The 16,730-nt window shown below is 42.3% G+C and overlaps 1 protein-coding gene across 1 annotated transcript in view; it reads right to left on the bottom strand.

Moving 5' to 3' along the window:
- Positions 1 to 16,730, bottom strand: part of LOC120027455 (adenylate cyclase type 2-like) — an 82,351-nt gene that overhangs the window by 13,676 nt on the left and 51,945 nt on the right. The window contains exons 18-19 of the mRNA XM_038972394.1: positions 7,659 to 7,843; positions 382 to 466 (exon numbers count right to left, since the gene is read on the bottom strand). Of these exons, the coding sequence (XP_038828322.1) occupies positions 382 to 466; positions 7,659 to 7,843 (270 nt within the window). The remainder of the gene's footprint in view (positions 1 to 381; positions 467 to 7,658; positions 7,844 to 16,730) is intronic.

The following is a 16,730-nucleotide window of genomic DNA, read 5'->3' as shown; positions in this document are numbered from 1 at the left end:
GCTAATGTTATCATTAAAATTATAACATCAGGCCACATCAGGCCTGCAAGTTACATTATGCTGGCTTGAAAAGTTATATGTTATTCCTATTGGCCCACCCAGGCCTACCCATGCCGCAAAGAAGAGACCGTACAACCCCCCCCCCCCCCCCCCCCCTGCCCCTCGCTCTCTCTCTCTGTCTTCCGTCTGTGTGAACTACTGAATTCTATTTTCACCTGCCACCACTGAAGCAGGCAGAAGAAGTCAGTTGTTACATAGTAGGTACATAGCTATTACATAGTTACTACATGGTTATTCCATAGCTATTACATAGTTACTACATGGTTATTCCATAGCTATTACATAGTTACTACATGGTTATTCCATAGCTATAACAGGTACCTGTCGTGCTAACACCAGTAGAGTGATGAAGAAGATGAAGAGAGAAACAGAACCCATCGTCTTCAGATCCTTTAGAATGCCTGGCCTGAGAAGAGAGGGATGAGTAGAGCGAGAAAGAGAGAGAGAAAAAGAGAAGAAAGAAAGAACAACAACAAAATAATTAGTCTGTCACCAGCTGAAAGCTCAACTTTCTATAGATGTAATAACTTGATCGGTCTCAGGAGTGAATCTCCTCCTCTGTTCTTTCTCTCCCCCCCCCCTCTCTCTCTTTCTCTCCCTCTTTCTTTAACTGTCACTCATATCAGCAAAATCAATTCCACTCTATCAACACAAAAACCCAATATCATAGAACGTCAGTCATGATCGCAGCAACAATTACCCCGGCAATAAAGTTATATTCCATAGCGACAACTTTTGATTGACAGTTGAGAGGAATATTGCTTCGACAGACATTCCCTAATAAGTTCTTGCCTATTATTACATAGATCACAGAGAGGGAAGGAACAGTGTTAAAGAGATTCTCCAGTACTTTTGTATACTTTTAGACAGTAGTTCTGAAAGTAGCGCTCACAATTGCACACTATGTCACATATGTGCAGATATGTGCACCACATCATTGCTCTCTTTCTCACTCTGCTGTGTGTGCATGATAGCCTCTTACTAGCTGTCACTCATATGGCAAGGGGCTGAAGCTCATTGGTTGAATTCAAATTGCTAGGGGGCTGACTGGTATTGGGGGAAAATTGTGCAGCACAGCTTCCAGAAAAAAAGTTGCTTTCAAACTAGGGATTTCATGGCTAATTGAGGTAAGACAGTAATTCTGCTCATAAATGATGCATGTATATACTACGCATTGACACATCCAGCCAAAAGCGGGAGGTTTAAAAAATGTATGTGTGCGCACAGCAAAATCAATGGTGTACATTTAACTCAGAAAGTGTAAAATGTACACTATTTTCAGTGAAGTAGTATATACAGTCCCACTGAGATGGTGTTAAAATAACATATTTGAAAGTGTTAAAGATTTAACTCTATTGCAGTGTTCCCCTTTTAAATGAACTTGATTGTGATGTTTGCATAACTCTTCTGTAGAGTGATACACAACACCTAGAGTGTAAAACATAACACTTGATTTAGAGTAAACTGGACTCACTTTGCTTAGTGCGGATGCTGTTTCCCAGTGAAGGAAATTAACACCTGTAATGTTACAGGAATTTTTGTGTGTTGTTTTAACACTGTATGGTGTAAAGTCTAATATGCATACTTCCCAGGGTGCCTTTTTTTCAGAGTGAATTGCTGAGTTACCACCCATGACTGTATTTGTTAGTGACGGAGACTTTCCTTTTAAAGGCCTGTGGCTTTCACCAAGTAGGTACCTAGAGGAATGCAATAATTAAAATGTAACTATATGACAATACATATATCATAAGGCCTTACTTTGATGGCCTAGTTTTACCCTAACACAGTGGTGTTAGGAAACTCCTGGTTTGCAGGCCACATCAGGCCTGCAACTCATATTATGCTCGCTTTCAAAGTGATGTTGTCACGTTCCTGACCTGTTTTATGTTATTTTTGTATGTGTTTAGTTGGTCAGGGCGTGAGTTGGGGTGGGCATTCTATGTTTTGTGTTTCTATGTTTAGGTCACTTGTAATTAGCCTTATATGGTTCTCAATCAGGGACAGGTGTTTGACGTTTCCTCTGATTGAGAACCATATATAGGTTGGCTGTTCACACTGTTTGTTTGTGGGTGATTGTTTTCCGTGTCTGTGTCTGTGCACCATACGGGACTGTTTCGGTTTGTTCGTTCGTTTGATGTAGTCTGTTCCTGTTCGTGAGTTCTTCGTGTATTTATGTAAGTTCCATGTCCAGGTCTGTCTACATCGTTTTGTTGTTTTGTAAATTCTCAAGTTTGTTTAGTTTTCGTCTTGTTTAAATAAATATTCATTATGTCGTATCACAGCGCTGCGTTTTGGTCAAATCCCTACTCCTCCTCTTCGGACGAAGAAGAGGAGGAAAACCGTTACAGATGTGTAATTACTATTGGAATCCAGCCAGAGTTAGGATATCCAACAGATGGAATGACTGTCAGGGTTAGGAAAGTTGTTAAAAAGACACCTAAACCCTTCAAGTTGTTAAACTGGAACAACCATTTCAGCTATGGATGCAATGTTATTGGTGTGCGCATGTGTGCTAATTTCGTCAACTAAAATAGTGATATTTTCAGTGGCAATTGAGGAGACGATAACTGACTAAATTGTCACGATTGTCGTCGGGAGAAAGGTGCAGCGTGGTAAGTGTTCATCTTTTTAATAAAATGACTGAACACTGAACAAAACAAAAACAACAAAGTGACAACCGAAAACAGCTCCGTCAGGTGCAACACACACTAAACAGAAATTAATCACCCACAACCAAAATGGGGAAAACAGGATACCTAAGTATGGCTCTCAATCAGAGACAACGATAGACAGCTGCCCCTGATTGAGAACCATACCAGGCCAAACACATAGAAATGGAAAATATAGAAAAACAACATAGAATTCCCACCCCAACTCACACCCTGACCAAACCAAAATAAAGACATAAAAAAGGAACTAAGGTCAGAACGTGACATAAATAGACCCAGAAAAAAACTATAACAACATTATTATTATTATTATTTTTATTTTTTATTTTTTTGAGTTGACGAAAACGAGACGAGACTAAATTATCTCTGTGACTAAAATCTGAGTAGTAAGTGGACTGGACAGTTTGTGGAGAGATTGAGATATTTTCAGTGTTATTTGCAATTTGGCGGTGTGGTGCCACAACAGCGGCAACAAATCATTGATGGAAATAAGGCATACTCTCCATGGCTACTCTCCCGGAAGAAAAAGGGGAGATGGGGCCTCCTGAGTGGCACAGCGGTCTAAGGCACTGCATCACAGTGCTAGAGGCGTCACTACAGACCTGGGTTCAATCCTAGGCTGTATCACAACCGGCCGTGATCGGGAGTCCCATAGAGCGGCACACAATTGGCCCATTATCGTCCGGGTTAGGGGATGGTTGGCCCGGGGGGCTTTACTTGGCTCATCACGCTCTAGCGACTCCTTTGTGTCGGGCGGGCGCCTGCAGGCTGACCTCGGTCGTCAGTTGAACGGTATATCTTCTGACACATTGCTGCAGCTGGCTTCCGGGTTAAGCGTGCGGGTGTTAAGAAGCGCATTTTTTTCGGGTCTTGTTTCGGTGGACGCTTGACTGGACCTTCGCCTCCCGAGCCCGTTGGGGAGTTACAGCGATGAGACAAGATCGAAATTGGGGAGAAAAATTGGGATATAATACAAAAAAGGGCCAATGTTTTGACCCATTTTATTGTGTAGATTCAAAAAAGACCAAATGCAACATTTCCACAGAAGAAGACAGTGTTACACCCACAAGTTGATGGGGAAAAATACCTCTGACCTCAAGAGACATCATCTTTCTGTTGTATATAAATGATCAGAAATCTGCCTGTGACCTTTTCCTCTATGCAGATGATTCTGCTCTGTTGGTTTCCCACAAAAACTAAATGTGGTTGAGAAAGCCCTCAGTGAAGAACTTCTGAATGTCAGTAAATGACCATCTTGTTCAGGTCCAAAGTGAAACAGGAAATCCCCTGATTTTAAGGTGGTAGTAGGTGACATAGTAGTCACAGCATAAGACTCTGTTAATTATCTTGGTTACGTGTGCTAGATAACCACCTGACAGGTGAGAGCATGGTAAAAAAAAGCAAAGTAAAGCATAAAATTTGGTTTCTGTCAAGAACCTCCAAATATCTGGATAAGAATGCAATGGGGGACATTGGCTGGGGCTCTTGTTCAGCACCACTTTGACAATGTGTGCTCTTCCTGGTACAATAGACATCTCAGAACAAATTAGTCAGGATTATTCTTAAACTTCCAGCAATTACACATCTTGACCATTCCCCCTTTGAAAGCCTTAGATGGCTCAAAGTCGAGGAGAGAGTCTTCACGTCAACAGTGAAGAGGCGACTCCAGGATGCTGGCCAATAAAAAGAAAGATGGGCAAAAGAACACAGACACTGGACAGAGGAACTCTGCCGAGAAGGCCAGCATCCCAGAGTCGACTCTTCACTGTTGACATTGAGACTGGTGTTTGCTGGTACTATTTAATGAAGCTGCCAGTTGAGGACTTGTGAAGCGTCTGTTTCTCAAAGAGGTGTCTGTTTCTCAAACTAGACACTCTAATGTATTTGTCCTCTTGCTCAGTTGTGCACCGGGGCCTCCCACTCCTCTTTCTATTCTGGTTAGAGGCAGTTTGCGCTCTTCTCTGAAGGGAGTAGTACAAAGCGTTGTACGAGATCTTCAGTTTCTTGCCAATTTCTCATGTGGAATAGCCTTCATTTCTCAGAACAAAAATAGACTGACGAGTTTCCGAAGAAAGTCCTGTTTCTTGCCATTTTGAGCCTGTAATCGAACCCAGAAATGCTGATGCTCCAGATACTCAACTAGTCTAAAGAAGGACAGTTGTATTGCTTCTTTAATCAGAACAACAGTTTTCAGCTGTGATAACATATTTGCAAAGGGGTTTTCTAATGATCAATTAGCCTTTTTAAAATGATAAACTTGGATTAGCTAACACAATGTGCCATTGGAACACAGGAGTGATGGTTGCTGATAATGGGCCTCTGTACGGCTATGTAGATATTCCATAAAAAATCTGCCGTTTCCAGCTAGAATAGTAATTTACAACATGAACAATGTCTACACTGTATTTCTGATCAATTTGATGTTATTTTAATGGACAAAAAATGTGCTTTTCTTTCAAAAACCAGGACATTTCTAAGTGACCCCAAACTTGAACGGTAGTGTATATAACTACTTTAACTTGGTACAGGATAACCACAACTATTCCACTAAAAGAGAAACTGACGCTGTTCCTTTTAGATTTAGAAGTGGTATGGGGAAAGAAACTTTTTTATACTATTCTTCCGAAGAATTTGAAATGTACAACCTCTAAAAGTAGTTTAAAGTTCTCACTGAAAAAACGGCTAAATAGTGGCATGTCTCCAAAGTGAGTCGTAAGACTCTAGTAGAAGGGTGAGAAGAAAATGCCCGGGATAGCATATGGTCTGCCTTTTGGTGCCTATTGTGATTGTCTTATATATATTATGGATTGATTGTTTTATATGTTCAGGATTGATTTATATATTAGGGGTATGTGAGACAAGGGAGATGTACCTGTCCAATGTTGTTACGAGGAAATGGAATTGTACTAATTAGCTAATTTATTGAAACAAACAACAATTTTGTCTGTCATTGTCTGTTGCCAATACAATACCTTGTTGCATCCTCCCTTCCCCCTCCCCCTTCCATCTTCAAAAGGACCACAATGGAAATAAGCTTTTAAGCTTTATTGTGTTATCCTTGATGATTTTCTTAAATAGTATGTGGAGGCGTCACCGGCTGGAGCGCCCTTATTTATGCATTTTAAAAATGGTCTAATAAATCAAGCAATCAAGCAATCAATCGCAATATATATGCTCAGCTGGGCTAATAACAGATTGATAATGCTAGCTAGTAGTTTGCTGCAACCTATCAGACCACTACTTAAGACACAACTTTGATAAAAAATATAACTACAGTATTTCAAGGGGAAGGGCTCCAGATTGCAATTATTTAGTAGTATTTTGCAAACCTTTCACTTGGCTGTGCAGGTAAAATTTCTAATTGCACACTCAAAAGTTTCTAAACATCCTATTTTTTGGGTTGCTAAAACCATGATTTGGTCAAACAGTAAAGTGCATTATCCTCATGATTCCTGTAATGAAAGTGTCTGCCCAGCCCCTGGGCCTGTTCCGCAGGGACCTGCTGCTGTTGAGCGAGCCACTTGATGTGCTCTTTGGGAGAGAGAAAAAATGCATAACATTTCAAAATCCAATTACGGGAAATACATAGCTTTGGGAGAAGCTACTTTTGTTCTCAGCTTTCTGTGGGTATACTTTTTATTTGTCATCCCTTAATATTGAGGTCAACAGCAATTATTTTACAACCAAAATATTTGATATGGCTATAAGCATATCAAAGCACGCGAAATGCGCAATTACCCATCGGCCATTGCGAGTGCACAGGGTAGTAGGGCTACAACTGAAAAGCTTTTTAGGGCATTACTTTTAATGTTAATTAATACATGACTACTAGCAGTGGGTATTATAGTTAGTGTTAGCGATCCAGCTAATGTGTTTTGAGTTTTCACTTCCTCATGTGGTGTATAAGCCCAAAATTAGAGCACATAAAGATGTAGTCAAAACCATCTCTATTGAACAAAACATTTCAGGGAATTCTAGAGCCCTATTTTAACAAAACATTTCAGGAAATCCTAGAGCCCTATTTTAACAAAACATTTCAGGAAATTCTAGAGGCCTATTTTAACAGTAAAATATAAAACCAATAGCCTATTGTCAACTCACAATTCATGACAATCACTGGATTAGGTTGCACATCAACATATATTGAATCATGCATTCCTGCTTGGACATGTTAGATGAAAACAGTATTTATTGAACAGCCTACCATCTCAGTGTTCTATTACACAGTCTGAAGCACAGTTAATGACTTTATAAGGTGAATTATAACACCGCAGATAAAAATAGGTGACAACAAATCAAGTGCTGGAGCCACTGAAACAGTTGGTGGCACTAGACAGCATGTTAGACAGAAGTTTTTGATCTGCTGCAGAGTATTATGTTCTTCTGTCAATTTGGCCGTTGGGAAGAAAATAATGCGATAGGATTTTATGCAGAAAAATATGTTGACAGTACAAGGCTATGTATGTTTGTACACATAGAAGTCAGTGATTTATGTTTAGTATAGGTTAATGAGGCAATACAAATGTGATGTGATTAAAATATGACTACTGGCCCACTGTTTTCGTCATTTTGACAATAACTAGACTAAATCATTATTCAAATTATATTTTTGTCGAAATGACTAAGACTAGACTATTTAAATCTAAAAAAAGAGTGTCAAAATTAACACTGGTGTGCTTGCCCATCTCTCTCCCCTACACACTTCCACAGTCATTCCCTAAAGGCTGTGTATCTCTGGCTTCTGCCCTATGTTTAACACCAGGGTTTTCATAAAAGGAACGCTGTCTCTCTAACCTGTTCTCTCTCCGTGTGTGTGTGTGTGTGTGTGTGTGTGTGTGTGTGTGTGTGTGTGTGTGTGTGTGTGTGTGTGTGTGTGTGTGTGTGTGTGTGTGTGTGTGTGTGTGTGTGTGTGTGTGTGTGTGTGTGTACCTGTCCAGTGTCTGTGTGCTGTAGAGTGCAGTACTGTATCCGTCCAGCAGGGGGGCATGTGTCTGGAGGATGATGATGTTGTAGATCACCATGGCAACTAACATTACAACCATCTTCAGCTCATAGTTGATCCTCAGGAACACAGAACACGACACCAGACCCAGGATACAACAGTAGATAAAATACTACAGAGAGAGACAGACAGAGAGAGAGAGAGGATGTGGGAGGGAGGAGAGAGAAGAGAGAAGAGAGGGACAGAGAGAAGAGAGGGAGAAAGAAGGATAAGGTAAGTTGATAAAAAATCTCAGAGAGATGTTATATTTCATCTTTTGAGATGATATAGAAAGATGGAGAGAGTCAAACTGCAGACTATACTCCACTTAATGAATAGCAAGCCATAACAACATTTCCTCACAAAAATGTCCAGTCAACATCTTTCCCTCAAAACTATAATGGACATCGTATATCGTGTCCTATAAAAAGGGAATATTGCTCTTTATGTGCTCAGTATCACGTCACTGAATGGTCTTTGGCTAGGGAGTATTATGGTCCTTTAGGGGAGAGCTGGGCCAACACAGGGCAATGGGAGAGTAGGTAGGTAGGTAGGTAGGTAGGTAGGTAGGTAGGTAGGTAGGTAGGTAGGTAGGTAGGTAGGTAGGTAGGTAGGTAGGTAGGTAGGTAGGTAGGTAGGTAGGTAGGTAGGTAGGTAGGTAGGTAGGTAGGTAGGTAGGTAGGTAGGTAGGTAGGTAGGTAGGTAGGTAGGTAGGTAGGTAGGTAGGTAGGTAGGTAGGTAGGTAGGTAGGTAGGTAGGTAGGTAGGTAGGTAGGTAGGTAGGTAGGTAGGTAGGTAGGTAGGTAGGTAGGTAGGTAGGTAGGTAGGTAGGTAGGTAGGTAGGTAGGTAGGTAGGTAGGTAGGTAGGTAGGTAGGTAGGTAGGTAGGTAGGTAGGTAGGTAGGTAGGTAGGTAGGTAGGTAGGTAGGTAGGTAGGTAGGTAGGTAGGTAGGTAGGTAGGTAGGTAGGTAGGTAGGTAGGTAGGTACGTACAGTGGGACAAAAAAGTATTTAGTCAGCCACCAATTGTGCAAGTTCTCCCACTTCAAAAGATGAGAGAGGCCTGTAATTTCCATCATAGGTACACTTCAACTATGACAGACAAAATTAGAAAAAAAAATCCAGAAAATCACATTGTAGGATTTTTTATGAATTTATTTGCAAATTATGGTGGAAAATAAGTATTTGGTCACCTACAAACAAGCAAGATTTCTGGCTCTTACAGACCTGTAACTTCTTCTTTAAGAGGCTCCACTCGTTACCTGTATTAATGGCACCTGTTTGAACTTGTTATCAGTATAAAAGACACCTGTCCACAACCTCAAACAGTCACACTCCAAACTCCACTATGGCCAAGACCAAAGAGCTGTCAAAGGACACCAGAAACAAAATTGTAGACCTGCACCAGGCTGGGAAGACTGCATCTGCAATAGGTAAGCAGCTTGGTTTGAAGAAATCAACTGTGGGAGCAATTATTAGGAAATGGAAGACATACAAGACCACTGATAATCTCCCTCGATCTGGGGCTCCACGCAAGATCTCACCCCGTGGGGTCAAAATTATCACAAGAACGGTGAGCAAAAATCCCAGAACCACACGGGGGGACCTAGTGAATGACCTGCAGAGAGCTGGGACCAAAGTAACAAAGCCTACCATCAGTAACACACTACGCCGCCAGGGACTCAAATCCTGCAGTGCCAGACGTGTCCCCCTGCTTAAGCCAGTACATGTCCAGGCCCGTCTGAAGTTTGCTAGAGAGCATTTGGATGATCCAGAAGAAGATTGGGAGAATGTCATATGGTCAGATGAAACCAGAATATAACTTTTTGGTAAAAACTCAACTCGTCGTGTTTGGAGGACAAAGAATGCTGAGTTGCATCCAAAGAACACCATACCTACTGTGAAGCATGGGGGTGGAAACATCATGCTTTGGGGCTGTTTTTCTGCAAAGGGACCAGGACGATTGATCCGTGTAAAGGAAAGAATGAATGGGGCCATGTATCGTGAGATTTTGAGTGAAAACCTCCTTCCATCAGCAAGGGCATTGAAGATGAAACGTGGCTGGGTCTTTCAGCATGACAATGATCCCAAACACACCGCCCGGGCAACGAAAGAGTGGCTTCGTAAGAAGCATTTCAAGGTCCTGGAGTGGCCTAGCCAGTCTCCAGATCTCAACCCCATAGAAAATCTTTGGAGGGAGTTGAAAGTCCGTGTTGCCCAGCTACAGCCCCAAAACATCACTGCTCTAGAGGAGATCTGCATGGAGGAATGGGCCAAAATACCAGCAACAGTGTGTGAAAACCTTGTGAAGACTTACAGAAAACGTTTGACCTCTGTCATTGCCAACAAAGGGTATATAACAAAGTATTGAGATAAACTTTTGTTATTGACCAAATACTTATTTTCCACCATAATTTGCAAATAAATTCGTTAAAAATCCTACAATGTGATTTTCTGGATTTATTTCTCATTTTGTCTGTCATAGTTGAAGTTGATGAGAATTACAGGCCTCTCTCATCTTTTTAAGTGGGAGAACTTGCACAATTGGTGGCTGACTAAATACTTTTTTGCCCCACTGTAGGTAGGTAGGTAGATAGGTAGGAAGGAAGGAAGGAAGGAAGGAAGGAAGGAAGGAAGGAAGGAAGGAAGGAAGGAAGGAAGGAAGGAAGGAAGGAAGGAAGGAAGGAAGGAAGGAAGGAAGGAAGGAAGAAACAGCAATTAAGAGGGAAAGAAAGAAAGAAAGAACGGAAGAAAGGAAGACTAACTGAGCCTGTGGAGAGCAGTGAATCAGGACTAGCTATTACTGGCTGACTTATAGAGGCCGCTATGCAGTAGGGTAAACACCATTACATTTAGAAGATAGGAGACATGGGTCCGGGCTATTAGCAAAGAGAGGGGTGTATGTGAAAAGAAAAGAGAGAAAAAAGAAAGAAATAGTACTAATGCAGATAATAGAGGGAATTGGCTCCCAGTCAAGACTAATGACAAAGAGAGGTGTGTGTAAATGAAGGCTTAGCCTGAACTAGAAGTGGGGGCCACATTAAATCAGATTGTGGGCTGTGAATGGCTACAGGGTCACATGTATTAGACATGTGAAAAGTAGAAAACAACAATTATTCAAAAGAAATGGGTCTATAAGAACGTCTATTTAGAAAATAGGGGGATAAGATTGAGGTGTTGGACACTATGGAGGAGGGTAATGATGTGTAAAATATTACTGTTAACTATTGAATAAACTTGTACACAGAACATGAAAAATAAGAAGGAAAACTGTGTCTGAAAGATGGTACAATGGACTGGATCGGTTCATTCATTTGTTTCAGTTGGTTTATGAGTTCCTTGAGGTGTAAAACATCAGTAATAAGCTTCCTGAGCCCTAGTCACCAAGGCTGCTCTCTAGTGCTGATAACAAACACTATGTCAATACTCAATCTCAGGACGACAGAGGTTTTTGTTTCTAACAGACAGAGATCATCTTGCCTCAGACGTAGCTAGGAGCAAGTGAATATGTGTGAAGTGTGTAAAGCAAGGCAGGAAGCCTAGGGCTGTCGTGCGAGTAATTCAAATGCAATTGAGGGGAAACACAGTTGCTACAGCACACCAGATGCAAGCCAACCTCCCATGAACTTCAACTACTTTGGACTCCTGGGATGAAGGAGATGAGACAAGGAGAGGAGACTTCAGACTATTGAGATACTATCCAAGTCAACAGCCAGGCCACTTCTAGATCCCTCTGTGTCACAATGACACATTGATAGTAGCATAGTGTCTCTCTGTTCTCTGTCATCTCTTGTAGTCCACTGTGAAAAAAGTCTACAGCCACACGCACGCACACACACACACACACACACACACACACACACACACACACACACACACACACACACACACACACACACACACACACACACACACACACACACACACACACACACACACACACACACACACACACACACACACACTGATTGATTGTGATTGATGTAACGCAATGTTTATTGATAGACAATGTTAACAAACATTACTTTTGTGGCCCTGGTTAACCTCTTGACGCTAGGGGTCAGATTTTTTATATTTTTTAAATAACGTTCCCAAGGTAAACGGACTCTTTCTCAGGTCCAGATCGTAGAATATGCATATAATTTACAAATTGGGATAGAAAACACTCCAAAGTTTCCAAAACTGTCAAAATATTGTCTGTGAGTATAACAAAACTGATTCTGCAGGCAAAAACCTGAGAAAATCTAACCCGAAGTGATTATTATTTTTTTTAAATCTGTTTCCTGGCCCGTCTTTCTTCCATTTAAAGGGGTATCAACCAGATTCCTTTTCCAATGGCTTCCTCAGGCTGTGACCAGGCTTTAGACATAGTTTCAGGCTTTTATTTTGAAAAATGAGCGAGATATTTCAAAACTAGTCAGGTGTCCTCTGATTAGTTCCTGCGCGCGAGAGGGTAGCTCTCCATTTTCTTTTTCTCTCTTATTGAATAGGTTACGGTCCGGTTGAATTATTATCGATTATGTTTGTTAAAAACAACCTGAGGATTGATTATAAAAAACATTTGACATGTTTCTACGACCATTACGGATACTTTTTGGAATTTTAGTCGAACGGAATGAGGCTTTGGTTTTCTGAACATAACATTCTGAGCAACCCAAATGGCGTTTTTTTGTTATAAAAGTAATATTTATCGAACAAAAATAACATTTGTTGTGTAACTGGGAGTCTCGTGAGTGCAACCATCCGAAGATTATCAAAGGTAAGCAATTAATTTTATTGCTTTTCTGACTTTCGTGACCAAGCTAACCAAGCTAATATAAGGCTAACTGTTCTAGCAGTGATTGATACACTCACAAAAGCTTAGATTGCTTTCGCTGCAAAGCATATTTTCAAAATCTGACATGATAGGTGGATTAACAACAAGCTAAGCTGTGTTTTGGTATATTTCACTTGTGATTGCATGATTATAAATATTTTTTGTAATATTTTTGAATCTGATACGTTTGGGAATTTTCTTCTGCCTTTCAGGACCGGAACGAGGCTGTAGTTTTCTGAACATAACGCGCAACCCAAATGGCGTTTTTTTGTTATAAAAGTAGTATTTATCGAACAAAAATAACATTTATTGCGTAACTGGGAGTCTCGTGAGTGCAAACATCCAAAGATTATCAAAGGTAAGCGATTAATTTTATTGCTTTTCTGACTTTCGTGACCATGCTAATTTGGGGCTAGCTGTTCTAGCATTGATTGATACACTCACAAAAGCTTAGATTGCTTTCGCTGCAAAGCATATTTTCAAAATCTGACACGATAGGTGGATTAACAACAAGCTAAGCTGTGTTTTGGTATATTTCACTTGTGATTGCATGATTATAAATATTTTTAGTAATATTTTGCGCCTTGCAATTCAGCGGTTGTTTAGGAAAATGATCCCGTAAAAGGGATGGGCGGCAGGGGGGCGGCAGGGTAGCCTAGTGGTTAGAGCGTTGGGCTAGTAACCGAAAGGTTGCAAGTTCAAATCCCCGAGCTGACAAGGTACAAATCTGTCGTTCTGCCCCTGAACAAGGCAGTTAACCCACTGTTCCTAGGCCGTCATTGAAAATAAGAGTTTGTTCTTAACTGACTTGCCTAGTTAAATAAAAAAAAATAAAAAAAGGTTAAAAATGTAAGTCGCTCTGGATAAGAGCGTCTGCTAAATGACTTAAATGTAAATGTAAATGGATCCGTAGCGCAGAGAAGTCAAATAAATGTTCTGTTATGAACTAATAACAACAGAAAGCTAGTGACGAACACTATAACTTCATGAAATACAGTACACTACAGAACCATGGAATAAAGCAAGTTTTTCACCTGAAGTATTCAAAATATTTGAAACCCAGGTCTGACCCAAAGTAGATGTCAGTAGCGTAGCCAGACATTTGTTGGTGGGTGGGGCTGTAGAAATGTACCTGGGCCCCAAAAAAACTGCTAATTTCCTGCAATTCTACACATTTTGCCATGAGGCTGAGAGAAAATGTTGCTGTTTTCAAGCTAATTTCCTGCAAATACACACATTTTGTCATGGGGCTGAGAGAGAAATGTACAGTTTTATAGCAAATTAAAGCAAAAATATAGGTGTGTTGACTGTGATAAATGCACTGGATTATGAGCTGTCTTGTTTGCTAAATGAACTAATGAAGTAAGCAGTGTCATGGTGCATATAGAAGCACATCCCACAGGGCACAGACGTCAACTTAACGTCTATTCCACATTGGTTCAACATCATTTAATTGAACTGACATGGAAACAATGTTGATTCAACCAGTGTGTGCCCAGTGGGATGCTTCAATGCGGTTCTATTCATGGCTTATTGGGAGTGTGGCTTTCAGTTATTTTGGCCATCCATCTTATGAGAGTGAATGCCATTCCAGTTCTTCTGAATACCATTCCAGTTCTTCTGAATACCATTCCAGTTCTTCTGAATACCATTCCAGTTCTTCTGAATGCCGTTCCAGTTCTTCTGAATGCCGTTCCAGTTCTTCTGAATGCCGTTCTAGTTCTTCTGAATGCCTTTCCAGTTCTTCTGAATGCCGTTCCAGTTCTTCTGAATGCCTTTCCAGTTCTTCTGAATGCCATTCCAGTGCACCGCTTGCTATGAATTCTATCTGATGGTGTTTGCATGTTTAGGTAAAAAGACAAATAGTGTCCCGTGCATCGACGAAGTCGTCCCCACAGGGACCGCACATACATACACCAACCAGAAGCCACACTGATCATCCACACTGAGCTTTAGGCTATAACTACTGCGTTCAAGGAGCGGGACACTAATCCGGATGCATATAGGAAATCCCGCTCTGTCTGACCTCTGACGAGCCATCAAATAGCAACGCATCAATACAGGACTAAGATCGAATCCTATAACGCCGGCTCTGATGCTCAACGAATGTGGCAGGGCTTGAAAACTATCACAGATTACAAAGGGAAACCCAGCCGTGAGCTGCCCAGTGATGCGAGCCTAATAGACGGGCTTAATGCCTTCTACACTCGCTTCGAGGCAAGCAACACTGAACCAGCTGTTCTGGATGACTGTGTGATCTTGCTCTCCGTAGCCAATGTGAGTAAGACCTTTAAACAGGTTAACATTCGCAAGGCTGCGGAGCCAGACGGAAAACCAGGACACGTACTAATAGTATGCACTGACCAGCTGGCAAGTGTCTTCACTGACATTTTCAACCTATTCCCGGTCTGTAATAGCAACTTGTTTCGAGCAGACCACCATAGTCCTAGTGCCCAAGAAAGCCAAAGTAGCCTGTCTAAATGACTAGCGACCCGTAGTACTCACATCTATAGCCATGAAATGCTTTAAGAGGCTTGTCATGGCTCACATCAACGCCATCCTCCCAGACACCCTGGAACCACACTTCTCATACTGCCCCAACAGATCCACAGATGATGCAATCTCTATTGCACTGCCCTCACCCACTTGAACAAAAGGAATACCTATATAAGAATTGACTACAGCTGAACATTCAACACCATAGTCCTTCCAAGCTCATTCCCAAGCTAAAGACCCTGGGACTGAACACCTCTCTCTGCAACTGGATCCTGGACATCCTGATGGGCCTCCCCCAGGCGGTGATGGTAGGCAACAACCCATCCACCACACTGACCATCAACACACACAGGGGCCCCTCTGGGATGTGTGCTTAGTCCCCTCCTGTACTCCCTGTTCACCCACGACTGCCTCGCCTCCCATGAATCCAACACCATCATTGTTAAGTTTATTGACGACACAACAGTGGTAGGACTGATCACTGATGACGAAGCAGCCAATAGGGAGGAGCCAATAGGAAGCAGTGTGGTGCCAGAACAAAAACCTCTCCCTTAACGTCAGCAAGACAAAGGAGCTGATCGTGGACCACAGGAAACGGAGGGGTGAGCACGCCCCCCATGGAGCTGTAGAGGAGCGGGTCGAAGCTCCTCGGTGTCCACATAACTAAGGAATTAACATGGTCCACACACACCCACACAGTTGTGAAAAGTGTACAACAGCGCCTTTTTCCCCTCAGGAGGCTGAAAAGATTTGGCATGGCCCCTCAGATCCTCAAAACGTTCTGCAGCTGCACCATTGAGAGCATCTTGAGTGGCCGCATCACCGCTTGGTACGGCCACTGCAAGGCACCCGACCGCAAGGCATCCAGTACTGGGTCCTAGCTCACTGCCATCCAGGGCTTCTATACCAGTTGATGTCGGAGGAAGGCCTCCAGCTATCCAAGCCATAGACTGTTCTGTCTGCTACTGCACAACAAGCTGTACCAGTGTCTGGAAACAACAGGACCCTGAACAGCTTCTACCCCCAAGCCAAAAGACTGCTAAACAAGGCTGCTAAATAACTAATCAAATGGTTAAAAATCTTGATCCAAATCAGTCAGGTTTCAAGACTAGTCATTCAACTGAGACTGCTCTTCTCTGTATCACGGAGGCGCTCCGCACTGCTAAAGCTAACTCTCTCTCATCTGCTCTCATCCTTCTAGACCTATCGGCTGCCTTCGATACTGTGAACCATCAGATCCTCCTCTCCACCCTCTCCGAGTTGGGCATCTCCGGCGCGGCCCACGCCTGGATTGCGTCCTACCTGACAGGTCGCTCCTACCAGGTGGCGTGGCGAGAATCTGTCTCCTCACCACGTGCTCTCACCACTGGTGTCCCCCAGGGCTCTGTTCTAGGCCCTCTCCTATTCTCGCTATACACCAAGTCACTTGGCTCTGTCATAACCTCACATGGTCTCTCCTATCATTGCTATGCAGACGACACACAATTAATCTTCTCCTTTCCCCCTTCTGATGACCAGGTGGCGAATCGCATCTCTGCATGTCTGGCAGACATATCAGTGTGGATGACGGATCACCACCTCAAGCTGAACCTCGGCAAGACGGAGCTGCTCGTCCTCCCGGGGAAGGACTGCCCGTTCCATGATCTCGCCATCACGGTTGACAACTCCATTGTGTCCTCCTCCCAGAGCGCTAAGAACCTTGGCGTGATCC

Source organism: Salvelinus namaycush, chromosome 32, assembly GCF_016432855.1.
Source record: "Salvelinus namaycush isolate Seneca chromosome 32, SaNama_1.0, whole genome shotgun sequence".
NCBI classification, from domain to species: domain Eukaryota; kingdom Metazoa; phylum Chordata; class Actinopteri; order Salmoniformes; family Salmonidae; genus Salvelinus; species Salvelinus namaycush.
Note: the sequence above shows the minus strand (reverse complement) of the source record. Positions and strands in the feature narration are given on the sequence as shown.